The sequence below is a fragment of the Cololabis saira genome, chromosome 16 (genome assembly GCF_033807715.1).
Source record: "Cololabis saira isolate AMF1-May2022 chromosome 16, fColSai1.1, whole genome shotgun sequence".
NCBI lineage: Eukaryota > Metazoa > Chordata > Actinopteri > Beloniformes > Belonidae > Cololabis > Cololabis saira.
Window position 1 is genome coordinate 3,817,863 of NC_084602.1, and position 16,697 is coordinate 3,834,559.

The following is a 16,697-nucleotide window of genomic DNA, read 5'->3' on the forward strand; positions in this document are numbered from 1 at the left end:
ATGTTCCAATCTTCCAGTTACTGGTGCACAGCGACCCCCAACTACGCCCAAACATTCAGCTGCTACACAAGCTGAAGCTTCTAGTCGTCGCTGACATTTAGAGTAAAAGAACAGCATAAATCAGCGTAAAATCAGCCTCCGTCTATCCAAGATGAACAGTCACTTTAGTCAAAGGCCACATACTGCTGGGTCTCAGCGGCACAGACAGTTTGCACAAGAGTAGAAAAGTGTTGCAAGAACAGGCACTGATCAAAACACAGAAGTACACGATAGAGGCATAGGAGGAAACGACAGCGCCGTGTGGACGGAGGACCGGGCGCAGCCGTCCTCACGACGACGACTCCGGGACGACATGCAACCGCTTCGGTCAGGTTTGTAGATTGCTTGTTTTGTTACACCGAGGTGAAAAAAGAGATACCAATACAACCTATCAAAAAGAGCACGGACTGAGTCAGACATTCAGAGATGCTCTGGTGAACACCTACTGTAGTGCCATTCACAAAAAAGGAAAAAAAACGATATTTACGCACACAAAATATACAATCAATCTAAAATGTGTTTGTTTCTAAAGCCTAAAAACATCCAAAAAAAAATGAAAGAGCACTTGAAAGAACGTCACCGTACAACAGATCTTTGTTTTTTTTTTTCTTCATCTTATTCCTCATCTTTTTGGGATTGAAAGCTTTGTTAGGTTCAGTCTTTAGTCCAGTCAGCCCTCTAAAGCCGTATCCATGACGACCTGCTCCGGGATGATGTAGCCGGCCGGCTGCAGTAACGAACCAGCCTCCTGTGCGTCCAGCGGCCACTGCTCCGGGGAGATGTAGCTGTGGAGGAATTGTTGCCATTGAGTGACCCGGGAATGCTGCCAAGATGTTAGCCGTAGTAACGAGTTCCATTTACTCCGTTACATTTACTTGAGTAAGTTTTGGGAAATGTTGTACTTTTAGGAGTAGTTTTGAATCCCTATACTTTTTACTTTTACTTGAGTAGATTTGTGAAGAAGAAACTGTTCCTCTTACTCCGCTACATTAGGCTACGTTGAGCTGTTACTTTTCTTTTATCCCTTTTATCCGCGTACGCGTCAATCTCATGACATCACTGGGTGATTCTTTGGGAAAAATGTTTGTTTTTGCATGTTTTGTCACATTTACACAGACTCAAACACACACAGAGTTTCTATGAGTTCATGTTTGTTCTAGTTCTGCTGGTTAAAAAAGAAAAGTACAAAGGCTTGAAATTTTGTGCTACTTGTGCTTTATTATTTTTTTTATTCTGTTATTATTTTATTTATCTTATTATTTATTAAAGTACTTGAATTTACTTTAAGATTATTTTAATTTAAGCATTTTTTATTAATTTTAATACATTTTATTATTTTATTGATTTAATTTGCCTGAAGATGATTATTTTGTACTTTTATCTGTTTGAATGGTTGTGTTAAAAAATAAATCAGATGTTACCCAACAGTTACTCAGTACTTGAGTAGTTTTTTCACCAAGTACGTTTTTACTTTTACTCAAGTAATTATTTGGATGACTACTTTTTACTTCTACTTGAGTCATATTATTCTGAAGTAACAATACTTTTACTTGAGTACAATTTTTGGCTACTCTACCCAGCTCTGCCCGTGAGCTACATAAATGATCTGCATCAGAGACATGTTTCTAATCACTCAGCTCCACAAGGCTTCAGTCTGCAGCCTTTTCTGTCCCATATTGACAGCTACGTTCTCCCTTTTCCGTCCATTTTTCAGGTTCTTACACTTCTTTTCTTTAATGGTTTTGAATGAGGACGTTCAGTAGTTCCCTAGCTAAGTAGCAGAGAAGCTAAAAGTGGCATTATCCATCTGAACATATGGATGAACTCAGTATTTAATTTTCTGTCCTTTCCTATTCTTCTTCCTTTTTCCTACACAGTCTTTATTAGGGTGCTTTGAGACCTTTGGCCCGTTTGTTTTGTTCTGATTCAGGGGCTAAATCGATACAGTTGTTTCGTTTTTTCGTTTCGTGGCGTTTGTGTTCACAACCATGTGTAGCGGTTCAAAGCTGTTAACAAATGCCATGCACGAACCGTTCTCTCATTGGTCAGAAATAAACGCGGAAGGAGTTTCCTCTTCTGTACCCCGGGAAAAACAACGGTTTAAACTGTCAACAATGGTTATATCCCCTTTCACATAGAAGGCGCAAAGCGCAGACCGCCGCCGGTGATCCCATTCATTGTGTAGGCCTATGTGCTACCGCGGCGCAAGAGTGGACCGCTCTGTAGGCGGGTAGGCGCTTGCGCCGCGCCTGCCTGAATTGAACATTTTTTAATTTCACCGTGCCCCGTCCAATAGGAGAGAAGGGAGAAGAGAGAATGTTGTGTCCAATAGGAGAGAAGGTGGTGGAGTCTCTTCGCCGGCTCTGCGCCCTACCCGGCGGTGGACGCGGCGCAAACCACGTCTCTTTTTTATGTGAAAGCAGCTTATGAGTGAGTTGTGTCGATGATTGCTGTGTTCACATTAGGGGTGTAACAATATGAAATTTCGCGATACAAAAATGTCACAATACGTGTCGTGGAGGTGACAAACTGTATCGCGATATTGGGTTATTAATATTAATCTATTGTGTTGACTAATAACGCGCCTCGACCCTCGGACCAAAATCTTCCTCCCCTCAGAAGAAACTAGTCCCGTTTTGGTCCCGATCACGGGACTCTTGCAGGGTTTTGAGCTCTGAACTTTTACTGATGTAAGGCTGGTGTAGAGTTAAGCCTTACCTTATTAAATTAAACCTTTTTGGGGTGGTGAGTAGGATAAACACGGGGACAACTTCTGCTGAGTTCCAGTGTACTTTAATGTCCCTCAACAGTGTAGGATTTTAGAACATCAACACAGTACCTAGTGCCGTACTGTGGCGTATCACTCCGCCCAATCTAAAACAGACTAATCACTACAGATAAACTGACTAGTGTCATTATAGTCCCTGATTTACATCACAATAGAAAGAATAGATTTATAAAATAATGTACCCTGAATTACCAAAATAACCTTCTTAAAAAACATACATCTCCTCTTACACTTATAAGTGAAGCATGAATCAATATTTTTATGATGTAAAATTGTATGTATTTATTTACTTGTATTTATTTAATTTTAGTTCTAGAAAAGAAAAAAGTCAGATCATACATGAGAGAAACTATTCAGTTTGTGGGTAAATATTTGTACTTGTATGAAACTGAAGATGCATAATGCAAACCTGACATTTACTTTTAGTTCAGTTTGTGGAAAATGGTTGGCCTGGCTTTCTCTTTAAAACTTAAACAGTTATAAAGCATTACAAACTGTAACAATAGGGCAAACGTACAGCATTGTTTTGTATTTTGTGTCTTTCAAATAAAAGACCATTTTTCCAGTCATATGTTCCTCATTCAAGGTCGTTAAAAAATACTGCTACAATATCGTATCGTTATTGTGACCTCAATATCGTGTATCGTACTGTATCGTGAGATTAGTGTATCGTTACACCCCTAGTTCATATATACCAAACCAACCGATCTTTAGGGGGAAACGCTCCCTGTTTGGGAACAACTGCTCCAAACGGGACAGGTGTGAAAGCACCCTTAATTTCTACCTTCCTGCCACAACTTTCTGTCCTTCCATCAGTAGCCTGGAATCATGAAAAGCTCCACAACATGAACATTGCAGCCAAAGCGACTCTGAAACTTACTCATCGTCGTCCATCTGAGCCCTCACGAAGCTCTGTGCTGGAGGCGTGCCCTGGACGAGCTGAGTGTGGAAGTGCCTCCCCATGATCTGGCTCTCAGCCAGGCCCAGTGGGGGGGCGGCGGGGAGCCCGGGGGCCGCGGGGCCGGCGGCGACGCTCGGGTCCGACCCGGGCTGCAGGTCAAACGCAGGCAGCAGGTACTGCTGTTGGCTGGAGTAGGTGTCGGAGCTGGGGGAGGAGGAGGCGGTCTGGCTGCTGCTGGAGGAGGTGTTGGCGTCCATCATCTCCAGGAGGAGGTCGTACACCAGCACCACGTTCTTCCTCTTCATGGTGGACAGGTGGTCGATGCCTTTGTTACTGTGGAGACACGGATACAACAATCACAAAACCAGCTGGGATACCGGGGAGGTTCTACACCACGGAGGGCTGTGGCCCTCGAGGGCCGGAGACCGTCCGTCCGTCCGTCCGTCCGTCCGTCCGTCCGTCCATCCATCCATCCATCCATCTATCCATCCATTCTCCAAAGCTTATCCGTTCCCGGGTCGCGGGGGCAGTAGCCTCAATAGAGATGCCCAGACTTCCTTCACCCCAGACACTTCCTCCAGCTCTTCCTCCAGCTCTTCCTCCAAATCAATTCAATTCAATTCAATTTTATTTATATAGCGTCTAATACAACAGATGTTGTCTCTAGACGCTTTCTCGTTTGTGGCGTTTGTGTTCACAAGGCAACCGTCTGTAGCGGTTCAAAGCTGTGAACAAATGCCATGAACCAACTGTTCTCTCATTGGTCAGAAATGAACGCGGAAGGAGTTTCCTCTTCCGGGAAAAACAACAATGGTTATAACCCCTTTCACATAGACGGCGCAAAGCGCAGACCACCGCCGGTGATCCCATTAATTGTGTATGTGCTACAGCGGCGCAAGAGCGGACTGCTCTGCTGGGATACCAGACTTCCAAGGGGAGTCCGAGACGTTCCCAGGCCAGCCGAGAGACATAGTCTCTCCAGTGTGTCCTGGGTCTTCCCCAGGGTTTCCTCCCGGTGGGACATGCCTGGAACACCTCCCTAGGGAGGAGGGACATGCCTGGAACACCTCCCTAGGGAGGAGGGACATGCCTGGAACTCCTCCCTAGGGAGGAGGGACATGCCTGGAACACCTCCCTAGGGATGCATCCAGGAGGATCCGGTACAGATGCCCAAGCCACCTCAGCTGACTCCTCTCAATGTGAAGGAGCAGCGACTCGTACTCCGAGCTCCTCCCGGGTGACCGAACTCCTCACCCTATCTCTAAGGGAGCGTCCTGCCACCCTGCGGAGGAAACTCATCTTAGCCGCTTGTATCCGCGATCTTGTTCCTTCCGTCATTACCTGAAGTTCCTTACCCATAGGTGAGGGTAGGTGCGTAGATTGACCGGTAAATCGAGAGCTTCGCACTCGGCCTCAAACCGCCCCAGCACATGCTGGAGGTCCCGGTCTGATGAAGCCAACAGGACAACATCATCTGCAAAAAGCAGAGATGAAATCCTGAGGTTCCCAAACCGGATCCCCTCCGGCCCCTGGCTGCGCCTAGAAATCCTGTCCATAAAAATTATGAACAGGACCGGTGACAAAGGGCAGCCCTGCCGGAGTCCAACATGCACCGGGAACAAGTCTGACTTACGGCCGGCAATGCGAACCAGACTCCTGCTCCGATCATACAGAGACCGGACAGCCCTTAATAGAGGGCCCCGGACTCCATACTCACTGAGCACCCCCCACAGAATGGCATGAGGGACACGGTCAAATGCCTTCTCCAGATCCACAAAGCACATGTAGACTGGTTGGGCAAATTCCCATGAACCCTCATCACCCTGCGGAGGGTATAGAGCTGGTCCAGTATTCCGCAACCGGGACGAAAACCGCATTGTTCCTCCTGAATCCGAGGTTCAACTATCGGCCGTAATCTCCTCTCCAGTACCCTGGCGTAGACTTTCCCGGGGAGGCTGAGAAGTATGATCCCCCTGTAGTTGGAACACACTCTCCGGTCCCCCTTTTTAAACAGAGGGACCACCACCCCGGTTTGCCACTCCAGCAGTACTGTCCCCTTCCTCCATGCAATGTTGCGGAGGCGTGTCAACCAAGACAGCCCTACGACATCCAGAGACTTGAGGGACTGAAAGATTTGAGTCTTCGTTTGTCTGGCGAACCATAAGAAAACTAGTGGGAATAGAATCAAAGTTAATACAAGCTTTTATTATATCAAGCACAATGTTTTCCGGCCGGAGGTACATTTGTCTGAAACCACAGAGGTAGGAGAGAAATTCACACGGTGGTCATCATTCCAGTTGATTTTATAATAAAAAAGGGGGGTGTTCTTTGCAAATAAATTTCATTGGTGGAGCCAGCTACGGGAAAGACCCCCGAACGTTTCTCTCACCTGGGGTGCCAACCCAGAACACAGATAAGACCCCCCAATGCTAAACCACCTATTTCCCCCCAATGTCTCCTTTCAACAATGGTATGTGTATTGTATTTAACCTCTACATCTAATATAACGTACACACGTAGCCGGGTATCTGCTAAACCGAAGACATTTTCCTACGTTTGGACCTGTCATCCACATGAAAACGCAAATAAACAAATGTTTAAAAAAACTCTGGGCAAAGTGAAGATTTTTGAAAACTCAGTTTATGTATATGCGTGTAGACCTGGTGTAGACGGAGACAACCGGAGTTTTGCGTTTTTGAACGTCACATTATGCTCCAAAACAACAACAAATCTGCTCTGAGTCTGACGTCTAACGTGCGACCCAGAACTACAGATGATCCAGCATCTGTTCTCCAAGCTATTTATTAAATAAATGGTCTCTGCTCTTGACCACCGTTTACTGCGTTACACCGTCACAGAGCCTACGCCGTAGGGTACGCGGCGACGCGCAGCCCTACGCCGTACCCTACGGCGTAGGGCTGCGTGGATTTAACGCGGCAGCTCGGTGGCGGGACACGGGGGGACTCGGGCTCGTTTCCGAGAAGGAGACGCGGCTCCCGGGGAAGCTGCGCCGCGGAGGCCGGCCCGAAGGCTGGAAGAACAGATGATCTACAGGTTTGGAATGCTTATGAATGTGGTCGAAAACGCAGATCTTTGGTTATGTGTGGAAGGCTTTTTTTTAAAAACGATGTAATGTGGATACAAATTATTTTATAAACGGAAGGGGGAAATATTCGGTTTTAAAAATACCCGGCTACGTGTGTACATAGCCATAGCCCGTAACACCAGGGGGTGGCTCCGTGTCTTGCTAAATACAAGGTTACTTTGAATATAAAGAGAAAGGCCACCAGTGTTAGAAATTCTTTGAGCTTTTAACAATTTCATGAAATCCTAACAGTACTCAGGGCGAATCTCATCCACCCCCGGTGCCACTGAGGAGTTTACGAACCACCTCAGTGACCTCGGCTTGGGTGATGGATGAGCACGTCCCCGAGTCCCCCCGGGTGACGACATCCACTGCCAATCCAGGAAGCAGGAACACACGGAAACACACGTCAAGCACTGGAAATCTGCAACAAAAAACCACAAACAAAACACGAAACCGGCACGGAGCCAACCAAAACAACAACAGCAATCAACCTAAATCTTGAGATCTGATCGCAGTCTGAGCTAACCTACCGCTACCGCTACCTAACCCCAAAAACTAGAGAGCCAGCATGCAGGTGAACAAGCCAGTGTGTATGTCTATGTGTGTGTGTGTGTGTATGTATATGATCATGCGTGTGTGTGTGTGTGTGTGTGTGTGTGTGTGTGTGTGTGTGTGTGTGTGTGTGTGTGTGTGTGTGTGTGTGTGTGTGTGTGTGTGTGTGTGTGTGTGTGTGTGTGTGTACTGTATGTATATGTTTGTGTGGCTGTGTATGTGTATGTCCTGCCAATGGAGGCCCAAATCCTCCATGGCAGGACCCTTCCATACCGCATTCTCACCGACACAGACACACAATCACGCACCGTTTCCCCCTCCCCGGGGGGGTCCAGCACCGCCAGAAGGCACCCCAGGCCGCACGGCGAGCCCCGCCGGGCCCGGGTATCCCGACCCACCTATCCCAGGCCGGTGAGGGAACGCGGGTGATGTGGGACCCCCTCCCGCCCACTGGTGTTGAGTGCATGTGATTAATGCCATAAAAACAGGGAGGGGGAGGGCCAAGTATCGATTGACACCGACCCCCCCCCTCCCGAACTACGTGTCCCTGTCAAATGTCTTTATTCAGTGTTGAATGTGCAGTGTCTATTTTGCTGTTAAAACCGTGAGGCGGGGAGTGCCGGGCCACGCGGGACGGTGCCCCCCACGACCCGGGCCCCCCGCCCTTCGCCTATGTGCGTATGAATCGTGTAGGGGGGGAAGGAGGGGGAGCACTGAATCCTGTTTTGATGTAACTTTACAAAGCATCCCACTATTTGTGAATGTTTTATATGTGAACAAAGTCATTAAAAAAATGATTATACCAACGATTCAGAATACCAGCACATACAGATAAGAATGCATCCTCCCAAATTCAATCATTACAAGCAGTTTATGCTTTTCTAGCAGTTAAATTAAGTATTTATTTCACTGTTCCTTTTTCCCTCATGTTTTGAGTCTCTTCTTAACTTAAAAATACATAACTCAAACGCAGGAAGCTAAGACAGTCCGTGTTCGCTCTGTCTTGCAAAGAGGACTTTTGGCAGTGAAGGAACCCATCAAGTCTCATTCTGTCATAAAATATGAATTTTAATGGATTTCTAATCCCACTTTTCCGTGGTTGGCCAAACAGATTTGTGGGGAATTTGATATTGTTGAGCAAAAATTCCAAACACCAAATACTTTAGCCAGTACTCGAGTTGTAAAAAAAAATCAGGGTGGGATGGTGGATTTTATCATATGGGGACAGATAATTTGTGCTGATTACAAATAATATAATATATTACAAATAATAGCAGTGACCAAAACACCTGCAGAAATACTGCAGGAATGACATAGCAGCAGTTAAATGCAGCCTTCTGTAAGCTTTAAATATCCACTGGGCTTACATCAAATACATGAAAACACAACAATAAAAAACACTTTTCTGAACTTATCAATATGACTCTGTCCTTCACAGGATAAGTAAAATGGATCACTGCAAAAACTCATCTTAACAAGAATATTTGTCTTATTTCTAGTTAAAATGTCTCATTTTAGTAAAAAAAATCTCATTACACTTAAAACAAGACTCATCACTGGAAAAAACAACAATTTTCACCTGTTTCAAGTAGATTTTCACTTAACATAAGTAGAAAAATCTGCATGTGGAACAAGATTTTATTGCTTGTAATAAGAAGATAAATCTTGGTGAAATCAGTTGAAAATTGTCAAATATATAAATATATATATATATATATATCTTTATTTAAACTCGAAAATCATTGATCCCTCATTTACAATGACGTCGAGCAATGCAAAAGTAAAAAAAAAAAAAAAAAGACAGGGACAAAAATAGAACAACAAAAGAGCAGTCAATTAAACAAATATGAAGTTACAATTAATAAATAATGTAACAATAAAATCAATTAAAACAGATACAAGCAGTGCTTAAAAGATTTAAGATCAGGGATTTAAAATGACCAAAAGACACTAGTGAATTAATTTTTAGAGTGTTTTGTAATGAGTTCCAGGTGGAAGGTGCAGAAAAGCTAAAAGAAGATCTAGCAAGCTCAGTAAAGACTCGGGGGACTTGTAGTGTAAGCCAGTCAGTGGATCGAGTGTGGTGTAGACTAGCAGGCCAAGCAAGGAGGGAGGAAACATAACTCGGCAGCAAGCCAATAATAGCCTTATAGATAAATAAATAAAAGTGAAAATCTCGCCTTTCAGAGAGGGAGGACCATCCAACCTTACTGTACACGATGCAATGATGAGTGTTATATGGGTCACCAGTAATAAACCTGAGTGCAGAGTGATAGACAGAATCAAGGGGCTTTAGCGTTGTAGCCGAGGCATGTCTGTACAGTATGTCACCATATTCTAAAACTGATAAAAAAGTTGCCTCAATAAGGGTTTTTCTGCAATGCAGAAAGTTATCTTTCTGGTGTTATTTTTCTGGTGATGACTCTAAATGTTGAAATATCAGTAAAACCACATTCATTGATGAAATGACATAAGGGATGGAAAGGGGAGATGATTTTGACCGTTTTTATTTCAGGGGGGTTCCATCCCCCCTCATCCCCCTCAACTCTAGTACTGAGTTTAGGGGGGAATTTTACGAAGAACTTCACATGCAAACAAAAAGGTTTTGTATATTCCACATTTGTATATTCCCCTTCCCCCCGGTCCCTACCTGACGTGGCGGATGTGGGACAGCAGCATGGTGAGGTGGCCCAGCCGCAGGGTCTGCTGCTGCGTGCTCAGGCCCAGCTTGGATATGGCCCAGACCAGCGCGTCGATCACCAGGTCCAGCAGGCGCAGCAGCTTGTTCCTGCTCTCCAGCTCCTCCGGCGTCTGGGGAGCGCTGGTCGACAGATCTGCACGACATTCACACAGGGGAACCTTCTGCAGATGTTCTGGGAGAGGACATGCTCAACTTCCTGCTCCAGCAATAGCTGCACTCCAATATACCAATCAACAGCATGTGCTGCATATCTCAATATTCCCAGGGATTTCCAGCAGAGTCCTGATAGATGACGATCAGCGTCATAAATAAAAGACAAACATTGGTCTCTGACAGCGTCTTGTGTGGAGAACGACGAGATCAAAGAACCCCTCGACGTCAGCAAAGTAACTCTGATCAATACTGGGATCAATAAATAAAACTGAGACAAGCTGAGAAACAGTGTATCGGGCTGATTCAGTTATTTCTATTTTTTTATTATTTTTTTATTTGTTTGCATATAAATTAATGGTTAATACCATGTTGGTAAAAACCTAAGGTATATATATATATATATATATATATATATATATATATATATATATATATATATATATATATATATATATATACATATATATGATTGAGAAAACTCCATTAACAGGTGATAATAATCTACTTTTGACAATAACTATTTAATCTACAACTCTACATAAATGATTCCCATGACGTGAGTCATGTGACTAATGTCAACTTTATAGCGGGAAAAGGAGTTAGCTAGCTGTTTATGAAAAGAAAATTAATTGCGAAATTGACTTGTCTATTTCCTATTTAACGCTAGTTAGACCTGATGGATAAATTAGTGACAATAACGAAGCCTAAAGCTGCAGATTGTAACGTTACAGCTCGGCCTGACGTTACTCCTTCCACGTCTGACGAGGACAAAGTTTCATCAACCATAAACACATGTAGCTAATAACCCAGTCAGGAATTGGTTCATAAGGTGATATAAGCAGAATAAAACACATTCAAAAGTTATTATAAGCCAGGCTTAAAACTTAAAAAGGGAAAAAAAATCTGAATTCCAAGCAGGGGTCCCTGCTCTCTTTTTCTCTCATCCAAGGGGTCCCTGGACTAAAACAAACTACAGAGCAGAACAAAACCCTGAACGTTCTCCTCTTTCTCTTTTTCAGCTAGTAAACAGGAGGTTTAAACCAAGTAGTGACATTTAAATGCTTCAACAGTTTCTCCACTCAGGCCATCTGGCTTATCAAAGAGCACTGATGACTGGGTGATGGATCCTGCAGCTGAAACACTAGAGGACAGCAGAGCAGAGACGCCGTAGATCAACCCTGTCCTCCCACCACCAGCACGCACCGGTAACTCGGCTCAGACGCTCCATCCTTTCTCATTCATAAATCTTAAAAAATACCCGATTTTTTTCTAATTCAGTCCCAATTTTGGTTCTCGCACAATTTGTTCTTTTTTTTTGTTTTTTCCAATCCAGCTGCAGCGGAGCGGAGTCAGTAGAGACCGCAGAGGCTGGCAGAGGATCCGGCGCGTGCATCAGGGAGGAAACTGTCAGGACATGCAGAGAGGTCAGTCACCTCGATGAAACCTGCACGGTGGGGGGGTGGGGGGGACGGGGAGAGGGCGCCGTGACCGCTGGAAACACACGCCGGGTTAAAAAACAAGCCACGCAGCAATTAAGTCATCTTCTCAGGTCATTTCATCCCCAGCCACTTGGAGAAAGCTGCTCCGTTCTGCCAGTGACTGTCTGTGGGAGGATCAGCTCAACTTTGCAATGTCTAGAGTTCTGTAACAGTCAAAGAAACATCTACACCGAAGACCTGACCCGTCTCGTGATACGACACCGTGTTAATAAACTGACCTGACACGCTGGAAGTAAGGACTTAAGGGGCCGGTCTTCAACCTTTTTTATCCCAGGGACCCTTGGATGAGAGAAAAACAGAGCAGGGGCCCCCGCTTGTAATTAGGGCCCGAGCACTTACAGTGGCCCTATTGTATCTGTAGGAATTTATTTTATTCTTTCTTCTGACGAAATGAGGGCCTTTTTTCCCCCTAAATGTGCCCCAAAAGTCACCAAATTTTGCATGCAAGTCAGGCCTGGTGATAAATGTGATATTTCATGGTTTGCATTAATGAGCGTGGCCTAATGGCTCAACAGCGCCCCCTAGAAAACTTTGTGTCTCAAGCCCCACAATACAGTTTGACGTACATGCAGGAAAATCGGTACACACCTGTATCATGTCGCAACTTAAAGAAAAGTCTCCTGGCGCCATGGCTGAAACCGAACAGGAAGTCGGCCGTTTTGAATTAATCGTGTAATTTTGCCGCAATTTATGCCATTCCTTCGGCCGCTTCTTCGCCTGAACCGTAACGTGCACCCAGGTGTGTTAAACATCAAAATGTGTGTCTCCATCCTGTGACGACGCGCATTACTTTTCTCAGTCAAAAGCGTTACCGTGGCGACGCTAGACACCAAAAAGCGCGCCCCTACTTCATCTGATTGGTCCATATTTGATAGTTCCTACTTTCTGCCATAACTTTTGAATGGTTTGATATAGAGAGTCATGGGTGGTGTCAACAAACTCAGTTTTGATTGGTGTAATTGGTGCAAATTAGCCCCGCCCTTTCTTCTGATTGGTTGATATGTGATAGTTCCGATTTTCTACAATAACTCTTGAATGGTTTGACATAAAGACTCGTGGGTGGTGTCATCAAACTCGGTTTTGAGTCCTTGAACATAATTGCTGCAAATTAGCCCCGCCCCTTCTTCTGATTGGTCGATATCTGATAGTTCCTACTTTCTGCCATAACTTTTGACTGGTTTGACATAAAGAGTCGTGGGTGGTTTCATCCACTAAATGTCCAGTTCTGAAGAATCTACATGCAAGTCATACAAGCTTCCACTCCAGCCTGAATGTGCACAAGGGTGGAGGGCCCGTTCGTCGCTGCTTGCAGCTTTAATTTCTTTTGAAGTTGGAGGACCCCCTGCAGTACCTCCGCGGCCCCCCTAGGGGTCGTGGACCCCGGGTTCAAGACCCCTGCTTTAGTCCACTTCCCTTTGGTTCAATTCTGCCTTTCGTAAAGCCTGAACACAAACTTTCATTTGAAGATTAACTCTGTTTTTTCATAATCACAAAACATTCATTCAAGGGTTTTGGGATGGTGCTCAGGTTTCTGGACCAGAGACATGTCTGGAAGCTTTAAGATAAGATAATCCTTTATTTCTCCCTCAATGAGGAAACTCGCTTTGTTTAGCAGCAGTACACTTAACACACATGCAGGGGAGGGGTAAAAAAGTAGAAAATATATATAATTACGAGATATAAACAGTATACAGTACATTGCAATGGAAGTAGAGGTAGTGCGAGAGAAAAAAAAACAGTGCAAAAAAAGCAGGTAAAAAGTGTGTGAGGTAGACAGACAGATATTGCACATATGGTACATCTTTATTAGTGTTACAGAATGAGCCTCCTGCATGTGTAGGATTAGATGGATGGCAGGAAGTGGTCAGTTGCCACTGGTTTTAAAACTTTGTTTTGAAACTATAGTTTCAGAAGAAATAAAAGGTTTCCAATTCGACAGGCCGTGGCTCAGGAAGTCGGGCGGAGAGTGCCGACCTGAACGTTGGTGGTTTGATTTCTTTCTTCAGTGCGTGATTGAAGAAGAGCTGCATAAACGCAACGGAAAGGAAGTCGGTGAGCACCTCTGCAAACTAAGAGAGCGCTGCGTGAATGTCGCATGTAGTTTACGAGCGGTTGTGAGTGGCCAACAAAACGGGAAATTAAAAACAGCCCATTCAACGATGCCAGGAGCAGATCTGATGCTGAGTCGTGATTTAGTCTCTAAATATCTGACAGTATGAACCAAGGTGTTGATGGATGTTTTGTTGGAAACTTCTTTGCCCTACAGTTCCTGTGTGGGCACTCCAGATGATAAAAGCAATAAATACTACTACTACTACTACTATCACCACTGCTACTGCTACTACTACTACTACTACTACTACTACTACTACTACTACTACCACCACTGCTACTGCTACTGCTACCACTACTGCTACTACTACTACTACTACTACTACTACTACTACTACTACTACTACTGCTACTACTGCTGCTACTACTACTACTACTGCTACTGCTACTACCACTACTACTACTGCTACTACTGCTACTACTACTGCTACTACTGCTACTACTACTACTGCTACTACTACTACTACTAGTGCTACTGCTACTCGTGCTATGGCTACTACTAGTGCTATTACTACTGCTACTGCTACTACTACTACTACTGCTACTACTACTACTACTGCTACTACTACTACTACTACTACTACTGCTACTACTACTACTACTACTACTACTACTACTACTGCTACTACTACTACTGCTACTACTACTACTACTAGTGCTACTGCTACTCGTGCTATGGCTACTACTAGTGCTATTACTACTGCTACTGCTACTACTACTACCACTGCTACTGCTACTGCTACTACTACTACTACTACTACTACTACTACTACTGCTACTACTGCTGCTACTACTACTACTACTGCTACTGCTACTACCACTACTACTACTGCTACTACTGCTACTACTACTGCTACTACTGCTACTACTACTGCTACTACTACTACTGCTACTACTACTACTACTAGTGCTACTGCTACTCGTGCTATGGCTACTACTAGTGCTATTACTACTGCTACTGCTACTACTACTACTACTGCTACTACTACTACTACTGCTACTACTACTACTACTACTACTACTACTACTGCTACTACTACTACTACTACTACTGCTACTACCACTACTACTACTGCTACTACTGCTACTACTACTGCTACTACTACTACTGCTACTGCTACTGCTACTCGTGCTATGGCTACTACTAGTGCTATTACTACTACTACTGCTACTACTGCTACTGCTACTACTACTACTGCTACTACTACTACTACTGCTACATCTACTGCTACTACTACTGCTACTAGTGCTACTGCTACTCGTGCTATGGCTACTACTAGTGCTATTACTACTGCTACTGCTACTGCTACTATTACTACTGCTACTACTACTACTGCTATTGCTACTGCTACTACTGCTACTACTGCTACTACTACTGCTACTACTAGTGCTACTGCTACTCGTGCTACTGCTACTACTAGTGCTATTACTACTGCTACTGCTACTAATACTACTGCTACTGCTACTATTACTACTACTACTACTACTACTACTACTACTACTACTGCTACTACTACTACCACTACTGCTACTATTAATACTACTGCTACTACTACTACATGACAAAGAGGGCATATATTTATACACTACAAATAAAACATTAATAATTCATAATATTTTAGGATCTTGTTATCAGAGGAAACGTTTAGACTAAATAATCAAACCTTTGTTTTGCTCATTCTTTTTCAGCATGGTGATATTTAGATATGTGGGAAATGTCTCTGACCCACTAAGTTCCAGATTATTATGTCAGTAAACATCAACAAAGCAGAGGGACAGACTTATCTGGGTTATGTAAGAACCAAAAGCACACACTGCTGTATTGATTGATTCCCCGGATCATGTATCAGTTCCCGCTTGCAGCTATCGCAACGCAGATCCACTGGGATTCTGCCGTTTGTCAGTATCAGCAAGACTCACTGGAGTTGAGGAGGATCATGGCCTTCAGACAGACGTATTCCTCCCTCTGCAGCTTGAGCTCACGAAAGCGAGAGGTGGCTGCCAGCAGCATATCAAATATCTCCATGATGCCCTCCACACACTGTCCCTCCTCCCTGAAGGGGCACAGAGCAGAGGGAGGGAAATGAGGCACAAGAACTGGGATTAACATGCAGAAAATCAAACACTGACAGATGTCCGTTAGTCCCTTATTCCAAAAGGATAAGGACCAAATAATTTAAAAAAAAAGATCCCTGCAAATAGATTCATAATTTTACAAATTGAACTGACCGCATTCACAAAAAGACCGTGCAGTTAAAGAGGCGCGCCGTCGTCTGTTCGTGTGTAATACCAGTGTTGTGCTAGTTACTGAAAAATAGTAACTAGTTACCGTTATTAGTTACTTCATTAAAAAGTAACTCAGTTAATAACTCAGTTACTTAGACCAAAAAGTAATGTGTTACTATTAAAAGTAACTTTTTAGTTACTTTAAATAAAAACATTATTTTAAATGCTCCCATTTAACGCCCCTCTAGCCTTCCTTTCAGCAGGTACTGTATGGATTTGCATTGTGCATCGTGTTCTGCATTCTACACAGTCTCCCCACTTCTTCACTTCTATAATAATTGTAAAAAGAATTTAACTTATCACAGGTTCTTTTTGGAACGTAACCCCTGCGAAAAACGAGGGATTACTGTAATGACAATATCTCCACGTTCATGTTTTTGAATGCACAAACTCGCCCACTACGTTTCCTCTGGTCTCCGGGTGTGGGGAAAAAAAGCGTCACTGTAGCCAGAAATAACGGAGTAACTTTGTTTGGTAACAGTAATTGCGTTACTGAATTTAAAAAGTAATGCGTTAGAGTATTAGTTACCGCAAAACTAACAGCGTTATTGTAACGCGTTACTAAATAACGCGTTAGT

General features: G+C 43.9%; 1 protein-coding gene across 3 annotated transcripts in view; it reads right to left on the minus strand.

Moving 5' to 3' along the window:
- The window catches only part of LOC133462883 (estrogen receptor beta-like), a 71,053-nt gene continuing 54,356 nt past the window's right edge, over positions 1–16,697 (minus strand). For all 3 annotated transcript variants that reach the window (XM_061744367.1, XM_061744365.1, XM_061744366.1), the window contains exons 7-10: positions 15,754–15,887; positions 10,019–10,202; positions 3,708–4,061; positions 1–824 (exon numbers count right to left, since the gene is read on the minus strand). In XM_061744367.1, the coding sequence (XP_061600351.1) occupies positions 710–824; positions 3,708–4,061; positions 10,019–10,202; positions 15,754–15,887 (787 nt within the window). In that variant the 3' untranslated portion in view covers positions 1–709. The remainder of the gene's footprint in view (positions 825–3,707; positions 4,062–10,018; positions 10,203–15,753; positions 15,888–16,697) is intronic.